General features: G+C 33.7%; 1 protein-coding gene across 1 annotated transcript; it reads left to right on the top strand.

Annotated features, from left to right (window-relative positions):
- Window positions 1-17,053: 17,053 nt before the first annotated feature.
- On the top strand, window positions 17,054-19,661 carry LOC126891057 (zinc finger MYM-type protein 5-like). Its single transcript, XM_050660235.1, has 2 exons — window positions 17,054-17,876; window positions 19,657-19,661. The coding sequence occupies exons 1-2, from the start codon at window positions 17,054-17,056 to the stop codon at window positions 19,659-19,661; spliced, it is 828 nt and encodes a 275-aa protein (XP_050516192.1).

The following is a 19,661-nucleotide window of genomic DNA, read 5'->3' on the forward strand; positions in this document are numbered from 1 at the left end:
ATAAAAAATTTCGAAAAAAAATTAAAAAGTAAAAAAAATGAAAAAAACAGAAAAACTGACATAGCTCAGTCCCTACGGCTTCGATTTTGACCAAACTTTTACCGTTGTAAGTGGTTTGATGTTAGCGGATTCGAAAAACTAAGTTTGAATCAGAGGCGTATCAATGGGAAGAAAAAAGGGGGCAAAAATAGGGATATTTTCAACAAAACCAAAACATAAGGTTTGTGCTTTTGGACTTAAGATTTTTGAATTTTTTGCAAATTTTTCGTGTCAATTTTAACCCTGACAGTGGCGTGATTTCGAATTTTTTAAGGGGTACAAGTTTTGCATAGGGCTGAAATATTAAAAAGAAACACAAAATGAGGTTTTTGTTTTTGGGATTGAGTTTTTTGAATTTTTTGCGATTTTTTCGTGCCGATTCCAATCCTATCAGGGGCGTACTTTCGTATTTTTTAAGGGTTGCGAGTTTTGTATAGGTGTTTAAGGGCGGCAATATGAAGTTTGTGCTCCTGGACTTAGACTTTTTGAATTTTTTGAGAATTGCTTATGCCGATTTCATCCCTGTCATGGGCGTACATTCGTATTTTTTAAGGGGTGCGAGTTTTGTATAGGTGTGAGAGTGGCCATATAAGGTTTGTACTTTTGATGTTAGCTGTTTAAATTTTTTGCGATTTTTTTTGCCGATTTCAACTCTGTCAGGGGCGTACTTTCGTATTTTTTAAAGGGTGCGAGTTTTGAATAGGCGTGTGGGGCAATATGAGGATGGTGCTTTTGGATATAAGCTTTTTAAATTTTTTGAGAATTTTTTGAGACGATTTCAACCCTGTCAGGAGCGTACGTTCGTATTTTTTATGGGGAGCGAGTTCTGTATAGGTGTGGGAGGGCTATATGAGGCTAAGCTTTTGGATTTAAGTTTTTTGAATTTTTGGCGATTTGTTTTTGTTCCGATTTCAAACCTGTCATGGGCGTGGTTTTGGATTTTTTAAGGGGTGCGAGTTTTGTATAAGTGTGGGGGTGGCAATATGACATTTGTACTTTTGGAATAAGATTTTTAAATTTATTGCTATTATTTTGTGCCGATTTTAACCATGTCAGGGGCGCAAATTAGTATTTTTTAAGGGGTGCGAGTTTTTATAGGTGTGGGAGGGCAATATGAGATTTGAGCTTTTGGACCTAAGTTTTTGAATTTTTTGCGATTTGTTTCCCTATACCTAAATACAGGGTGTTTTGATTTATTTCAGTTTTTATAAAAATGTAATTTAACTCGGAGTAACGGATTTAGAAATACAACCGGAAGTACTGTTTAAAGTCGCCAAAATAGTACAGGCGACATATTATTCGACGCGCCTAAAAGGTAACTTTTAAAGTCACAGAAATAGTATAAGCGATATATTATTCGACGTTCTATAGCAAGATGAGGACAAATGTATACTGTTGGTTTTTAAATCATTTCTGGTTAAAAAGTTCTAAACGAAAGTGCAATATTTTGGTATAGTAGAGTATACTACATGCATTTAAAACTGCCTAATGTCTATCTCTATACAGGGTGAGGCAGATAAAGGGCGTATTAGAAATATCTCGAGAACTCAAGGTAAGAAAATTATGAAATTCGGAATACAGGGGTTTTGAGGTGTGAACTATTTAATGAAAATATTTTGGTCACTTTGCTACTTCCGGTTATACCGGAAGTTGGTTGTAACTTCGTTTTTTTTTAATGGGACATCCTGTACATTTTTACATTTTTGGATTCTCCTTGATTTCTTCTTTCTTAAAATATAAGTTTTTGTAATATTATATAGGGTAGGTTAAAAGATAATTACGTTTTTTATGAATTTCGTAGCAAAATTCACACCCTGTAGAATTGTAGTATTTTAACATAATAAACTCGGTTTATATTCAAATGATTTTTAATATAGTCTATGTTAAGAATTATTGGTATAGTTAAATTTTTCCTTTTTTGTATACAGGGTTGGTAGAAATTCAGAATGAGTGTTTTCTGAGTGTTCTTAAATGGAACACCCTGTATTTTAGTATTGTAATGAAATGTTATTTTAGGATACTTTTTAATTTCTTAAGCAATCCCTATACCTAACTGCTTCAATTTGTGAGTTATTGGTGATTCAAGCCAAATATTAATTGCAACACAAAAACCTGAAATTTTATTAGGTTGGCCGTAAAAATATTCAATCACAAATAATTTTTCGGAAATAAATACATAATAATCGAGACTACTTAAAATTGCCAATAATGGTTGAGCTATCAAAATATCTACGTAGTTAAGATTGTTGGTGCGATTAACAATTAAGCACAAATTAAAGCAGTTGGGTATGGGGAATGCTTAAGAAATTAAAATGTACCATAAAATACCATTTTATTACAGTACTAAAATATAGTGTGTTCCATTTAAGAAAACTCAGAAAATACACATTCCGAGTTTCGACCCACCCTGTATACTAAAACTTAAAAATTTAGCTATACTAATAATTGGTAACATAAGTAGACCATATTAAAAATCATTTGAACATATAAACGGTTTTTGATGTAAAACTACTACAATTCTACAGGGTGTGAATTTTGCTACGAAATTAATAAAATAACGTAATTGTCTTTTAATCTACCCTGTATAATATTACAAAACCTTATATTTTAAGAAAGAAGAAATCGAGGAGAATCAAAAAACGTAAAAATATATAGGGTGTCCCATTTAAAAAAACGAAGTTACAACCAACTTCCGGTATAACTGGAAGTAGCAAAGAGACCAAAATATTTTCATTAAATAGTTCACACCTCAAAACCCCTATATTCCAATTTTCATAATTTTCTTTACTTTAGTTCTCGAGATATTTCTAATAGGCCCTTTATTTGCCTCACCTTATATACATAATTCCAATGGGGGCCGTTTTTGTAGCTCCCGAAGTAAGAGGCTTGGAGATTTGTGCTTTTCGGGTTAAGCTTTTTGAATTTTTTGATGATTTTTGGTGGGGATTTCGATTCGGTCAGGGGCGTGCTTTCGGATTTTTTTAAGGGATACGAGATTTGCTTAGAGGTGGGGAGTGCGATTGTCGAAGGCGAAAAAATTTCATTGGGTTTTAAAGCTAAGGATTAGGAATAAGTGTCACTTTTGATCCGGGGATGCTAGCTCGAACAGAGGCGTCACATAAAAATCGCGAACTTGCGGGTTGAAGGAAAAAATTTACAAAAAGGTCAAAAAAGTTAAAAAAAAATTTCTGATGGACGTAAATCGGGTGCTTTTAAAAGAAGAATGTTGTGCTTTTGGACTTAACCATTTTTAATTTTTTGCAATTTCTTAGTGGAATGTTGTGTACTTTCCTTTTTTTTAAGGGGAGCGAGTTTTCATGGGGTGAGGGGTGGGGTGGTCGAACGCGGTAAAATTTTAGCGCGTTTTGACGCTAAGCATTAGGAATAAATGTGATTTTCGACTGGAGCCGGTAGATCGAACATGGGCGGCACAAAAAATTCGCAAAGGTGAAAATTTGATGAAATGGCCAAAAATGAGGATGTCGTCCCTCGTGTACCCAGAGTTTTCGAACTTTTGTAAAATTTCCGCCATATTCCAGATATTTCCCAGTTCCCATACTTACGAGAACGTCAATTTTGTTCGTACCTCTACGGTAAGGGTGGGGGTGGCTACCAAAATGGGGTCAACTTTTTGACTTCACGCCCCAGTAGCGCCCTTACGGCGAAACGTATCGAATCTCGCGAGACATAAAAATTTGCGCATCGACGAGACGAAAAACATACGTTTTTTGAAATTTTTAATTTTTGATGAGACGTATAAAAAAAATTAAAAATAAAAAAAATAAAAAAAAAACAAAAAATGACAGCTTCGCCCCTATGACTGCGATTTTGGTCAAACTTTTATTGTTGTAAATGGTTTGATGTGGCGGATTCGAAGAACCAAGTTTTAATCAGTGGCGAATCCATGGGGAAAAAAGGGGGGGAATGGCGATATTTTCAACAAAACTTCAAAATGAAATGGGTGCTTTTGGACTTAAGATTTTTGAATTTTTTGCCAATTTTTAGTGTTATTTTAAATCTGTCAGTAGCGTGGTTGCGGATTTTTTTAAATTTTTTAAAGGTGCGAATTTTGCATACGCGTGAAATTAAAAACACACACACACACACAAAATGAGACAAGCTTTTGGACAAGCTTTTTGAATTTTTTGCGAATTCTTCGTGCCGGTTTTTACCCTGTGAGTGGCGTCGTTTCGGATTTTTAAAGGGGAGCGTCTTTTGTATAGGTGTGTAACTAGCAATATGAGGTATGTGCTACTGGAATTAAGCTTTTAAAAAATTTTAAGAATTTTTTGTGCCGATTTTAACCTTGTTATGGGCGTACTTTCGTTTTTTTAAGGGGTGCGAATTTTAAATAGATATGAGGATGGTAATATGAGGTTTGTGCTGTTGGACTTAAGCTTTTTGAAATTTTTGCGAATTTTTCGTGTCAATTTAAACTCTGTCAGTGGCGTGGTCACGGATTTTTTAAGGGGTGCGAGTTTTGCACAGGCGTGAAATTAAAAAAAAAATAAAAAATGAGATTTGTGCTTTTGGAAAAGCTTTTTGAATTTATTGCGATTTTTTCCTGCCCGTTTTAACCCTGTCAGTGGCTTAATTTCGGATTTTTTAAGGGATGCGAGTTTGTATAGGTGTGTAAGTAGCGATATGAGGTTTGTGCTTCTAGACTTAAGCTTTTAAAATTTTTGAGAATTTTTTGTGCCGATTTTAGCCATGCAATGGGCGTACTTTCGTATTTTTTAAGCGATGCGAGTTTTGAATAGGTGTGGGGATGGCAATATGAGGTTTGTACTTTTGGCCTTAAGCTTTTTGAATTTTTTGCGTCGATTTTAAACCTGACAGTGGCGTCCTTTCGGATGTTTTAAAGGGAGCGGATTTTGTATAGGTGTGTAAGTAGCAATATGACGAAAGTGCTTCTGGAATTAAGCTTTTAAAATTTTTTGAGAATTTTTTGTGCCGATTTCAACCCTGTCATGGGCGTACTTTCGTTTTTTAAGAGGTGCGAGTTTTGAATAGATATGGGGAGGGTAATATGAGGTTTGTGCTGAAAAGCCAAGATTCAATGAGTGGCGCATCCGTGGGTAGAAAAAAGAGGGGAAAATGGCGATATTTTCAACAAAACCTCAAAATGAGATTGGTGCTTTTAGACTTAAGATTTTTGAATTTTTTGTGAATTTATCGTGTCGATTTTAACTCTGTCAGTGGTGTGGTTGCTGATTTTTTTAGGGGTGCGAGTTTTGCATAGGCGTGAAATTAAAAAAAAATGAAATTTGTGCTTTCGCACAAACTTTTTAAATTTTCTTGCGAATTTTTTGTGCCCGTTTTAACCCTGTCAGTGACGTCGTTTCGGATTTTTTAAGGGGTGCGAGTTTTGTATAGGTGTGTAAGTAGCAATATGAGGTTTGTGCTTCTGGACTTAAACTTTTAAAAATTTCTGAGAATTTATTGTGCCAATTTTAGCCCTTTCATAGGCGCACATTCGTATTTTTTAAGGGGTGCGAGTTTTGAATAGATGGGGGGATGGCAATATGATGTACTTTTGGCCTTGAAATTTTTGAATTTTTTGCGATTTTTTTGTGTCGATTTTAACTCTGAAAGTGAAGTGGTTTCGGATTTTTTAAAGGGTGCGAGTTTTGGATACGCGTGGGAGGGCAATATGAGGTTTGCACTTTTGGACTTAATCTTTATGAATTTTTTGCGATTTGATTTTGCCGATTTCGACCGTGTCATTGGCGTATTTTCGTATTTTTAAGAGGTCCGAGTTTTGTATAGGCGTGGGAGGGCAATATGAGGTTTGTGCTTTTGGCCTTGAGCTTTTTGAATTTTTTACAATTTTTTTTGCCGATTTCGACTCTGTCAGTGGCGTACTTTCGTATTTGTTTAGGGGTGCGAATTTGTACGGAAAACGTGAGAATTTTGACATCAAAAATATGGTTTTTGAGTAGTAAATGGAAGTACCATTTTAAACTCACTAAAATAGTACAAGCGATATATTATTCGACGTGCCTTAGAAAATCATTTCTGGTTAAAAATTTCTAAACGAAAGTGCCGTAGTATAGTATAGTATAGTGTATGAGAGTATAGTATTTTATAAAATTATATTATTACATACATTTAGTACGGCCTAACTAGTCTTAAATAATACAAATTGTTACAAAATAATTATTTAAATGATTGCTTGTTTTAAAAATACATTACAAGAAAGTAAAATTTTTTATAAATATTATTAAAGTTTAAAAAATAAAATAACTCAATATGTAATTATTATTTGATAGTTAAAAATGATTTTAAGTAAAATGATTTAAAAGATAAAAAGAAACACACATAATTTTCAGGGTCAACTCCTAATTGCATGAAAATTTGGATTTAGATTCTACCCATCCCCCACTTCAAAGTTGAATTTGTGCCGTTGATTGCTTTTACTTGGAGGGTGAAAAAATATACGTTTAAAATAAGTCCGGAAACAGATCTGACTAAGTTTAAGCAACTTTTGTTCTATAGAGTTTTTTTAACTTAGGTACTAGGTTAATTTAGTAGTAGGTACTAGAGTCACTTGCGACTAAAAATATTTACTTTTCAACAAAAAAAAAAACACGTTTTTCGGCGGTTTTTTGCAAATACTCACAAAGTAAGTATTATATCGAAAAAATATTCTTGGAAAAAATGTAGCATATAAAAAAAACGAAAAAATGGTATATTCTTAGTCTATAGAACCAGTAAAAGTAAATTTGTAGCTCATAAAAAGACGATCTTATCCTTCAAATTCCAAATCAAATATTTTAACGTGATACATAGTACCATAAAATGAAGCTCTTTTCGGGGAAAACCCATTAAATTTTTTTTAAAGTGTTAACAAAAAGCTTTATTTTATTTTATAAAAGTTATATACGGGTAGGAGAGACAACGGAACGAATTTTCGAACGTTTAAACAGACGACATCCCAGATTTACCAATTTCTGGACAATTGATCCAAAGGCTGGATTCTAACAACGAAACAGTTGTGGATTTTCAAGTTTTCAATGAGAGTTAGAATGAAAAAACATTAGTGACCTCGAGTATGATGGTTTGGAGAATTTGTCTGGTTATATCTGCCATAAATTGAAGGACTCCAGTATTCAATCTGAAGATGTTTCAACGTACACGTGGGTTGATCATTTGAGTAAGTGTGGTTTATGTAAACCATCAGACACTCTCTTGTCATATATTAAGTAACTGGAGACAATTTTTCCTTCCACATGAATGGTGATTCCATTTTGGTAACTAAAAATTATTTAGAAAACCTTATGTCCAAAAGTGCAACTGTAGACTGTTCTAACAAAGCGAACAAGTTATTTTTTAGGTCTCGGATGTACTTCCGAATTAAAGAATTAAACAAGTCTCTTAACAACCTGACATTGCGTAAAAGAAAAATTATGAAAACTGCTACATAGTTGCTGTATGTACGTCTATTTCACATGCACAAAATTTAAATAAAGTGCATGGCATGAAAACTGTAAAACTTATTTTTGTCTTTTCCAAGCCTCTTACTTAAATCTGATGAAATACATTATTTAAAAAGTAAAAAATTTTGTTTTTTTATCAATCCATTAAATTTATGGTTTTATTTTGAGGCTTTTCTTCCCCTTGGTAAAAATTATATTTACTAATGTGTAGGCCACTAATCAATTTTTGCCAACTAACGAAATATAATAATTTTAGTAGATATCGATTATATGAATATTTTTATTTTCCGGATACCAATATAATCAAGAAACTGGGAACTTTACAAATAACTGAAAATCAATTTAAATAAAAGTAAATAGTTTAATAATTTTCCTCTAAACTATAAAAATCACTTAGTTTCTTTTAGTCATAATTCATTCATTTGTACTATTCTCAAATTTCATTCGCGTTCGTACGAATTACGAACGCATAGACGGGAATATGCTTTACTCTGTTGTTAACGTCATGCGCCAATCGGACGAGCTTACGTAACTAGAATATCAGGGTGTGCATATTTCCGGGTCCCGGTGAATTCGTATCTATTTTAATCCCCATCCTAATTACAGACCAACTGGCAACTCTGGTGCGCAGGTAATTTTTAAATAACGCATTAACTACCGGTGAATTGGTAACTTTCATTTTTTAAGTATTGTTGATAATCTAATATCGGTATTCCAGGTATTTAGCGCTGCACTCCTAGAAAATGGAAAAAATGTCACAAAAAATTAAACCGATGATGAAACGAAACGCAAAAGAGAAAACTTGGATGATTGTTTTAATAGAAGTAAAATTAAAAAACGGTCACCAAGCAAAGCAGGCAACGAAAACAAGGAAGACATGGAAAATGTTATGATTACAATAATGAAAGAGCTAATGAATAAAAACGATGAAATGCTTCAGGAAATAAAACAAATAAGGAAAGAATAACAACAAACCAATAAAGAGTTAATGGGTGTAAAAGCAGAGAAACAAAAACTAAAAAAAGAAGTAAAACGGCTACATGAATGAATGGAGCAACTGGAGAAATTTAGCAAAAAGAAAAGCTTGATCGTAACTGGGTTGAAAGTAGAAACAAATGATTATAAGAAATTAAAAGAAGAAATGGAAAATTTCAGAGCCCAAGAGTTGCAAATACAAATAAAACTAAGAAGTGCAAAAAAATAGGAGAAACAGTATGCGCAATAGAAACAGAAGCCCTCACGGATAAAATGGAAATCCTAAACAAGAAACCTAAACTAAAACAGCATAAAGATCGTATCTATATAAACAACGATTGGACATCGAAAGAAAAAGAAATACAAAAGGAAATAACTAAAATAGCAAAGGACGAAAGAAGCAAAGGTAAGCAAACGAAAATCGGCTACAAGAAATTAATAGTGAATGGCAAAATCTAGATATGGGACGAAGAGAGAGAACAGCTGATAGAAAATTCAAAAAACTAATAAACGAAGAACAGCGGCTGAAATATGATAATGACATGGCAAAAAAAGACTCGGAAATGCAAACGGTTAACGAAAACAAAATAACGCACACAAAATAAAGAAATAATCTTAATAAGAAGAAAAGAACAAAACCCATTAGAATGGGCTCTTGGAATATTAGAACCATGCTGGCAGCAGGTAAGATGCAAGAAATAGCTCTTGAAATGAAAAAATACCAACTAGAAATCCTAGCCGTATAGGAAATACGATGGAAGAAAGAAGGAAAAATTGAGAAGAAAAACTTTAGCATGTATTATTCGGGAGAAAACAAACAGGGAACGAATGGTACGGCATTTATGGTGAACAAAAAAATGAGGGAAAAACTGATACAATTCAAAGCAGTTAATGAAAGGATATCTTACATAAGAAAATAAACAAGCCCACATCTCGATAGTCAATTTCTATGCACCCACCGAAGAAGCAAACCAAGAAGATAAAACAGAATTCTAAGACATCCTGGAAGAAACCTGTGAAAATATTCCGAGGAATGACATATTAATAATATTGGGTGATTTCAATGCAAAGATCGGAAAGGAGGACTATAATCGTAATGTAGCTGGCAAAGAAACCATTCATGAAACTACGAATGATAATGGAGGAGAAATCTGCAACCTAGCAGCAGCAACAAATACATATATAGTTAGTACTGGGCATAAACATAAAAAAGAAAACAAAATACCATGGATGATACCAGGAAGAATGGATGGAAACCAAATAAATCATACTCTAATTTCGAAAAAGTGGACACAAATAGTACAAGACGTAAGGTCATATAGAGGGGCAAATGGAGGCACTGACCACATATTGTTGATAGCAAAACTTAAGATGAAAATAATCAAAGCAAATAATCATAAGGAAGGAAAAAGGAGGAAATGGAATATAGCCAATCTGAAAACGCAAGAAACAAAGCAACAATATACAGAACAACTGGAACAGAAATTGGGTCAGTACGAGCACATAGAAATAGAAGGATAATGGAAAAACATAAAGAACAGCATGATAGAGACAGCAGAACAAATAATAGGATTCCAAAAAAACAAAGAATCGAAAGAATGGTTTGATGAGGAATGTCACCAAAAAAGTCAACTGAAGCACCTCGCAAGAAACAAATGGCTACAAAGTGCCGAACAGGAACAAACTGGACCAATATAGAAAAGAAAAACAAGAAGCATTGAAACTCTATAGAAGAAAGAAGAACACATGGATCTCTGAACAAATGCAAGAATTAGAAACGAATAATAAAGACAACAAGAAATTGTTCGAATAGATAAAACAACATTACAGTACCAAAAAATCTGTCACAAAAATAAACAAAAAAGATTGGGAAAAACATTTCACGGACCTATACAAAAACGACAATAAGGCATATTCAGAGGATGAGGATATAAGAGATAACAGAGATGAAGAGGAAGTAGCACCTACTTATTAGGAATTCATGGAGGTATTAAAACAACTAAAAGTAAACAAAACGCCAGGGCCAGATGAAATCAACAACGAACTGATCATCAACGGCGGAGAGGAGCTCACGAAGCGAATGCACAAGTTAATGGTTACAATTTGGAAGGACGAAAGCATGCCCATAGAATGGAAAAACGGACACATCGCACCAATCTTTAAGAAAGGGGATCCAACTAAGTACTGCAACTACAGACCAATTATGCTACTAAATACAACGTATAAGATATTGACCACAATTATAAGAAACCGACTAAATCAATACACAGAAAAAATTATAGCACCATATCAACAGGGTTTTAGAACAATAGATCAAAGGAAGATCAACAATAGATGCAATACACGTACTGACACAAACAATTGAAAAAAGCTACACATACTATTCATCGACTTCCAACAGGCCTTCAACAGCATATACAGACAACAATTATTAAAAGAAATGAAAAAAATGGAGATACCGGCAAAATTAATAAGACTAACTAGAATGACAATAAAAGACTCAACAGCAAAAGTTAAAACAAATGAGGGCGATACAAATGACATCAAAATAGAACTTGAAGTAAGACAAGGAGACAGTCTGTCAACAACAAACGACACTATTTAATATCGCTCTAGAAGGAGTAATTAGGGACACAGGGCTGAAAAAGACAATTATTCAAAGCTCAACACAGATCATAGGATATGCAGATGAACTGGGACTGGTAGCACGAGATAAAAAAAGACTAGAAGAGGCACTTTTAACCCTGGTAAGAGAAGCAAAGACGAGAGGACTAATAATCAATCAGAATAAAACAAAATATCTTATAAGCACACGAGACAATGTAAACAGAATAGCAGAAATAAAGATAGGTGAAAATACATTCCAGAGAGTAGATTGCTTCAAATACCTGGGGGTGATGGTGGACGGCAAAAACGGAAGGACTATAGAGATAAACGACAGAATTAAAGCAGGTAATAGAGTATATTGGAAGTATCACCAACTACTCAAGGACAAAAACCTGAGCAAAAAAAAACAAAATCAAAAATATACACAGCAGCAATCAGATCAGTGATAGCCTATGGAGCAGAAAGTAATGTGCCTTACGAAAAAAGACGAAGAAAAGTTAAAAATAATTGAGAGAAAAATTATAAGGATACATGGCCCAGTAAAGACAGAAACAGGGGAATATTGAAAGCTGATGAACCATGAAATAATAAAAATAAATAAAGGAGAAGATATAGTAAAATTCATTAAAGCACAAAGCCTCAGATGGTTTGGGCACACGCAAAGAAGAGGGGTAGAACAACTGATCAGGAAGATAATGAACTGGAAACCAGTAAAAAATAGACCAAGAGGAAGACCAAAAATTAGATGGGAAGATCAACTGCTAGACGATATATCAAAGATGGAAATTGCAAACTGGAGAGAAAAGATTCAGGACCGGAGAGAGTGGAAGAAGATAGTAGAGAGGGCAAAAAAACATCACAACCTATGAACTAAGACCTAAAGGAAAAGCGGACTAATTTACCGCGTGAAATGGATTAAAAGAGCTCATATTTGAGGGAACTATACTCTAACAAGAGTGAACGGTCCATATAATAATTCCAGGTATGTACCTGTATAAATTACCCTCCTTGAAGTTGGTGTAAAAGGTATTCACCATTTATGTATTGTCTTTTGGAAGGATAACTAGAGAAAATCCAAATAAATTTTGAAATAATGGCTGAAATCGCTGAAATTCTTGTAACAGATTCCGTAATGAGTGTACATGGGTGGTAAATGATTTTAAATTTCACTTAAAGAAAGTGCTAAAAAGTCTAAAACATTTATGGTACTGTTCTGCATCTGGTTTCCAGGCAACCTGTTATACCGACGGTTAGTTTTTTTAATATTTTGAGTAGTAACTATGTTGGTTATCAACAATTTGATGTCAAAAATGCACATTTTGCATTTTTTGTCTACCAGTAAGAAGAAAAACATTCAAAACAAAATTTAAGATAACCGCATTATAGAGCATGTAAAACAATTTAAACAAGGTTTTATAAATTTCGCTATACTTAATTGTTGCTTATAAAACTATAAATTAAGTCAGTTTAACGTTAATATAACTTATGTAAAAAATACAACTTATATCTCGATATTACGTGAAATAGCTCAAAGAAATGAGTAAAAATACACGGTTTTTATGACACTCAGTGTAACTACGTAACAATTGTTTTAGTTTCTATATGGACGGAGTAACAAAATTTATGTAAATCTGACCAATTTTTTCTCAATTTAATTATTTATTGACAATTTAAATGAAAAATAGCCGATTTTAAGAATTTTCGTCTATAAGTTACAATGTTTTACCAAAAAACTGAAAAAAGAACCGATTAGTTTATTGAAATAGCCTTAAAATGAGTTGAAGTAAAATAGAATTGGAGCTTTGTTTATCAATAAACATTAACTATTCAAATTTATTTCTTACGTTTTAAGCTAACTACCTGAGGTACCCCTAAACCCTAAAAATGTCATCAAAACGACGATTTTGAAGCTCTTCCGACTGGATTAAAGAAGCTATTATCGATTCAAACAAAAGTTGTGTATTTTTAATTCTAAATTTCAACTATTTAATTAAAAATAAAGTGTTTCAGTTGAAAATTCAAAGTTGCTACACCCACCGCTTTCGCAGGCAGAATAAGAACCCTGCTATTGCGTAAGTATATAGATTTTGAAAAACCATTCAAAAAGCATTCCAAAGTTTTTTCGATATGCCGTCTAATTCTCGAGATATTTGACAATCGCCTTTCTGGACAGAGCCCTTAAATAATGTAAACATTCTTATTCAAGCTAGACATAAGCCGAGTGAGAGAGCTGACCGTGAAATTCATTTGCGATGTTTCCAAATTTACCGGATCTCGAGTTGTCTGCAAAATATATATTTACCATATACACAACGGATCGCGCGCGCTGCCCTCTACAGCGGATTTAGTGGAACCACTGCAATATACAATTCACCAAAAGGGGTGCAAAATGAGGTCCAGACAAAAATCGATTTCCTTGTACCCTAACCATTGTTACATCGAGATGTCACTATATACACGTGAATACAAGGTGAGATCCAAAATCGGATCTCGCCTTGCAAAACGGATCTCATCTTGTATAGCTTATGATACAAACGGATCTCGCCTTGATATGAAGACATATATATATATATATATATATATATATATATATATATATATTTGGGGTACGAAAGCATTTGCAAATTATGGGAAGTGTTACCGCTTATACAACATCATTTTAACCATTTAAAACAATGAAATTACGATGAATATATGAAGAGTCTATATCAGCGATTACGAAACAACACAGGTAATTTTTATGAAAACGTGTTAAGAAGTGTCGACGCAAGCACCCACATTCGCTTTGAAGATCTAAGTAATATTTTGGAATTAGTGTATGTGTATCCAGAAGTTCTAAAAGATGTCTACACAAACTGGGAAGAGAGTAACTTTTAATGACCATCTTAACACATGTTCTACGAGTTTGGAAATATGCACACCATCAAGCACGACAAAGGTATTGGGAAATGTTTGTAATAGATACAATCAGGTTTAAAAAAAGAATTGAAAAAACTTCAAAAATAATATCCCCGATTTTAAGTTTAAATCATAGAATGCATGTATACAATAACAGGTTTAAATAAATATTAAAACACAAAAGTCTTTTATTTATAAAATTTATTAAATACAAAATGTTTAACATATCTAATAATCACATTTAAAAGTAGAAAAGTAACACAAATAACTAAATACCAGGCTAAACAAATGTTTGATAAATATTCTCTTCCAACTTGAGTATCACCTGAACAGCTATATAGTTGACGCCATTCTGTTTCATCGTTTAAGTAATTTGGGAAGGGTAACCGTAGTTTGTACACTGTACTGTTACTTGGTATGTAAGCAAATCTAAGTTCCACCCCATTTAGCTTATAGAGGCTCATGTTAACCCACTGTGAAGGCCAACTATCATTTTTTATACCATTTTTATCAAAACATATATGGATATTTTTCACAGCATAAGGTTGGTAAATATAAAGTACTCCCTGCACAACGGTATGTAAAATGAAAAGACCTGCTCCAGACATTATTTTAGCGTGAACTAAATCCGTTTAGTTACGTTTTCTATATTTATACAACATTATTTTTACTAATCCAAGAGTTGTGACTTTTATCCATACCTAACCATTTAACATAAACTCGATTAGCTTTGCGTTGTAATATTTTTTCTACAAGATATACATCTGAATTTTTAACTTTTTGAAGTTCTTCTGTGTAAAAAGCTCCCTTAATCCCCTCTTGTTTGGAATCCTCAAGTAAGTAGGTAGTCGGGTTGGTAAACTGTACTTTTTTAATCTTAAATATTTCAGTGTCCAAGATGGTGTGTATGATTTAGCAAACGCGTGACGATATTTACTTATTCGAACGTAATCCCCTTCCCGAAATTTGGGTTTACGTTTATCGACGGTTTTTAACCAGTTGTAAGCAGTTATATACTTCGCATTTCGATCATTAACTTTACTTGGAATTTTCCCCGTAGTTGAGTGTCTGGTGTTATTATACTGTTCAACAATAAGACGGTAGTATTTTAACCCATTTATAAAAACCTTGCAGACTAAACTGTTTCCACAACTTCGACTTAAGAGTTGGTATCACGCGTTCAGCAATACTTGCTTTTAAATTAGACTATGTGCTGTAATGATTTATACCATAAGATGACACCAGGTGTTTAAATTGTGAATTATAAAATTCTGTTCCATTATCCGTTTGTAAATGTTTAGGGGTTTTAGACATTTGAGATAAAATTTTTTTCATACATTTGGTGACTTCATACCCTGTTAATGGTGACGCCCAGACATATTTACTAAATTTATTTATAACGATAAGGATATAGTTATATCCATTGTTGTATTTAACAAAGGGTGACAATAGCTAAATCTGCCTGACACAAATCATGCAAACCTTTAATTATAACATGTCTTCGTTTAAAGTTTTTTCTTGCAGGTTTACAGTGGCGGGTTTAACGGGTGGCGTACCTGGCGGCCGCCAGGAGCCCCACGCCTCCAGGGGGTCCCGAAATCGCGATAGAAAGCTACATTTAAAAATGAAAAACTGCCAGAACAGAAAAAAATCTACAGATGATGATGATTGATTTTTGATATTTTTATGCATTTTATTAAAAAGAGAAGAAAAATCGATAATTCTGGCAACACCGTACACCGTACCATAATTTCTCCGTCGGCCTGGTAACACTGCAACTGCAGTGTTAGCAGTCCTGTTGTGCACTTCACACGCATACCTGCACTCTGCACTTGTTTGTGTGTTGTGGTGAGTTGTGAGTTTTGTCTTAAACTATAGCGTATAGGGTTCATCGCACTATAAGCCAAGCCGCACACCAAAGAAACATGAAACGAAAAACATGTTTCATGAAAAGAAAACACTGCTAAACAAATCTCAAAGTCCGCCTATCAATGAAACGAGTGTGATTCATGCTCATGACACATTTTTATTTTCGGAGAGTCTCATAAATAACCGGACGTATATTTGTTTAGCAGTGGTTTATTTCCATGAAACGTAATTTACGTTTCATGTTTCTTTGATGTGCGGCCTGCCTTAGTATCAGTGGTAAGTAAATAAACAGTATACTATGGTGTGACGCATGAAAGCAGCAAGCATCTTTTCCCGTATAAATTACGAAAGTTTTATTCCTTATAAAATACATTTCCCCTTTACGTAAATTCTGTTTTCGTAAATTTTTACTTTCCCTCAATTATACATATCCTAAGATATGTTATATAATTGAGGGAAAGTATTGTGATGGTGTAAAATTTCGACTTCGAGATTTTGATTGATTTTCACGTTTTGAAGGTCCCTGAGTCCAAAAAACATGTTTTCCAAAAAATGTCTGTGTGTGTGTGTGTCTGTCTGTCTGTGGTAAAATTTTTCGTTTTAGAAAAAACGATTTAGAAAAAACAGCTGAACGGATTTTTACGAAATTTTCACCAAAAATCGACTACGTAAAAATCTGGATCTGATTAGTTTTTGGGAAAAATCGGAACGTAGGAAGGGGGTTTTTAAAGGGGTGTAAATATTTAAAAAATCATAAAAAAAGAAAGAAATTTCCGATTGAAAACAAAATTCGTAAAAACATTTACTAGGTAAATGCCCTTCATTATGAAAAATACTAAATTCATTGGCTCACGTTAAGGGGGTGTTTAAGGGGTTTGAAAGTTTAAAAAAATTATAAAAAAAGAAAGAAATATCCGATTGAAAACAAAATTGGTAAAAACATTTACTAGGTAAATGTCCTTCATTATGTAAAATACTAAATGCATTGGCTCACGTTAAGGGGTTTGAAAGTTTAAAAAATTATAATGAAGTTACTTAAATAAAATAATCTCAACTGATGTATTTCTGCATATCCACGCACATTGAGGGAAAGTACCATGTGTGACAACACACCACTAGTTATTTTTCATATAGATATAGATTGAAAAGTTTTGGAGTTGAACCTCTAAATATTTATTATTATGTAGACTAAAAAATACAAAAACTATTTTTTTCAGAAAGGAAACATGAAACGATATCAAAGTGGGGCAGAAAAAAAGAAAAGGTTAAAACGAAATCTAGAAATTGCCGAACAGCAGAAAAATTCATTGCACAAATTTTTAAACGTTAGTACGGAAAATGAGCAACCTTGTACAACTTCTGGTAACTCCGAAAACCCTACCGTGGAAATTTCTTCCGAAACATGCATCGCTGGAACATCGAAGGAAAAACTTGATGAAGAAGTAGAACAGGAACGCGGCGAAAATCCGAAAGTTGAAAATTCCAGTTACGTCCAAGATGACGAAGACACCGATTTTGATGTTACAAAACTGAAGGATATAGCTTTATGGCCCGCGATATTAACGGATAAAATGATTGACTATATTCTTAGAAACAAGCCAACGAATGTAGGGAATATTGAAGAATTAAAATCAGCGTACAAAGATAGAGATGAAGTTTATTATAGAGGACTTTCTCACAAACATTTTTATCGAACGAATTCAAATGGAATTAAGGAAGACCGAGACTGGTTAAAGTTTTCAGAAACAAGCAAAAGTGTTTATTGCTACCCTTGCAAACTGTTTTCTGCATCAAAATCGAAATTGATTACTGGTTTCCAGAACTGGAAAACGATTATCGTTAGGTTATCGGACCACGAACTTTCAAAGGAGCACATGGCAGCTATCTGCACTTTATATAAAAGAACTTCAAATTTTAACAGAGTTGATACTCAGTTATTATTGAGAAAAGAAAATGAGGTAAACTACTGGAAGAAAGTCTTGCAGCGGGTTATATCCACAATAAAACTGTTAAGTAGTTTGAGGATTGCGTTCCGAGGGCATAACGAAGGCAAGGATTCCACAAGAAAAGGGAATTATTTAACATGCTTAGAATACCTAAGTGAGTATGACGACTTCTTGAAATTGCACCCACAAAAATACGGCAATAAAGGACGAGGAAACGTGAATTATCTGTCTCACAATGTTTGTGATGAATTTATCACCATTATTGGTAGAAAAGTCACAGCACACATAATTGATGAAATTAAGGCTGCAAATTATTATGGGATCATCGTTGACTCTACGCCTGATGTTTCGCATATAGATCAATTGACATTTGTCATAAGATATGTTACGTCCAATGGTGACATCAAAGAGAGATTTGTCGGATTTATACCAATAGAATTTATATAAGTTCATATTTGGAACAACAAATATTGGATATGTTGGACAAATTGGGAATAGATATTAAAAACAGTCGGGGGCAATCGTTTGACAATGCTGCCAATATGTCAGGAAAATACTCGGGACTTCAGGCGCGTGTTAAACAACACAGTCCGAGTGCGGCATATATCCCTTGTGCCAGCCACTCGTTAAATTTGATTGGAAATTTTGCAGCAGAAAGTTGCAACGCTGCGATTGAATATTTTATGTTTGTGCAGAATTTATTTACTTTTTTTTCTTCATCAACTCATCGTTGGCAAATTTTGTGCAAACAGTTAAATAAGTGTGAAAATGCCGTTTCGGTGAAGAGACTCGTAGATACACGATGGTCAGCAAGAGCGGATGCTGTACGAGCTATAAGACTTGGGTACACGTATATAAAAGCGGCATTAACTGAGATTTGCAATTCGAGCGAAGAGAAAAAAGTCACGATTATCGAGGCAAATTCAATTTTGAAAAAAATGGGCAAATTTGAAACCGCGCTGATGACAGTGATTTGGAACACGATTCTACAGCGACTAAACGCCACGAGTAAATCATTTCAATCAGTTGAGTGTGAATTGTCAAAAGGTTCATCTCTCCTGAAGTCTCTGTACAATTTTATTGACAATTTCAGAGATGAATTTGAAAAAGTACAAGAAGATGCAACTGATTTGTCAGGCCTGACATTTGAAGAAGACGGACAAAGTCGACGACCTCTTAAGAGAAAAACTTTTCATGACGAAGTGAAAGGAGGTGAACACGAATTTGGAAAGAAGGAAAATTTCCTTGTAAATTCATTTTACGTTATATGTGACAACACCAAGGCAGAGTTAGCTCGGAGAAATCAGACATACGATGCAAACCTAAAGCATTTTATGGTATTTTTTGATAAAGCATTGTCAGACGAATCAAAAACATCCGCAGTAAATTCTCTGAAAGAAATTTACAAGAACGATATTGATGTGTCCAACTTCGAAGACGAATTAAACCAATTTCTACTCTTCCTGTAGGAAAATAACGAGTTAATAACCACCGCAAAAGATATGTACCGAGCTGCCAAAGAAATGTCATCGACTTTTCCTAATGTTGAGACAATTTTAAAAATATTTTTAACGATACCAATTTCGAACGCATCAGGCGAGAGATCTTTTTCTGTACTAAAAAGAGTAAAAAACTATTTAAGAAGTTCGATGGGGGAGGAACGTTTAAATAATATGGCTATATTGTATATAGAACAAGATATATTGGATAAAATTGAGACCGACAAAATAATTGATGAATTTTCAAAAGAAAAAGTAAGGCGTAAATTCATTTGAAATGCGTATGTATATTCAGGGAAAGTGTATGTACTTATATATTATATAACAATAGTAATTATTAAGTCATATGTACATACTACCTACTGTAAATGTTTTTTTTTTCAGAATAA

The sequence above is a fragment of the Diabrotica virgifera genome, chromosome 9 (genome assembly GCF_917563875.1).
Source record: "Diabrotica virgifera virgifera chromosome 9, PGI_DIABVI_V3a".
Taxonomy (NCBI): domain Eukaryota; kingdom Metazoa; phylum Arthropoda; class Insecta; order Coleoptera; family Chrysomelidae; genus Diabrotica; species Diabrotica virgifera.

Excerpts from the sequence above, each read along its gene's own strand:
- LOC126891057 (XM_050660235.1), top strand. The coding sequence starts at position 17,054 with ATGAAACGATATCAAAGTGGGGCAGAAAAAAAGAAAAGGTTAAAACGA.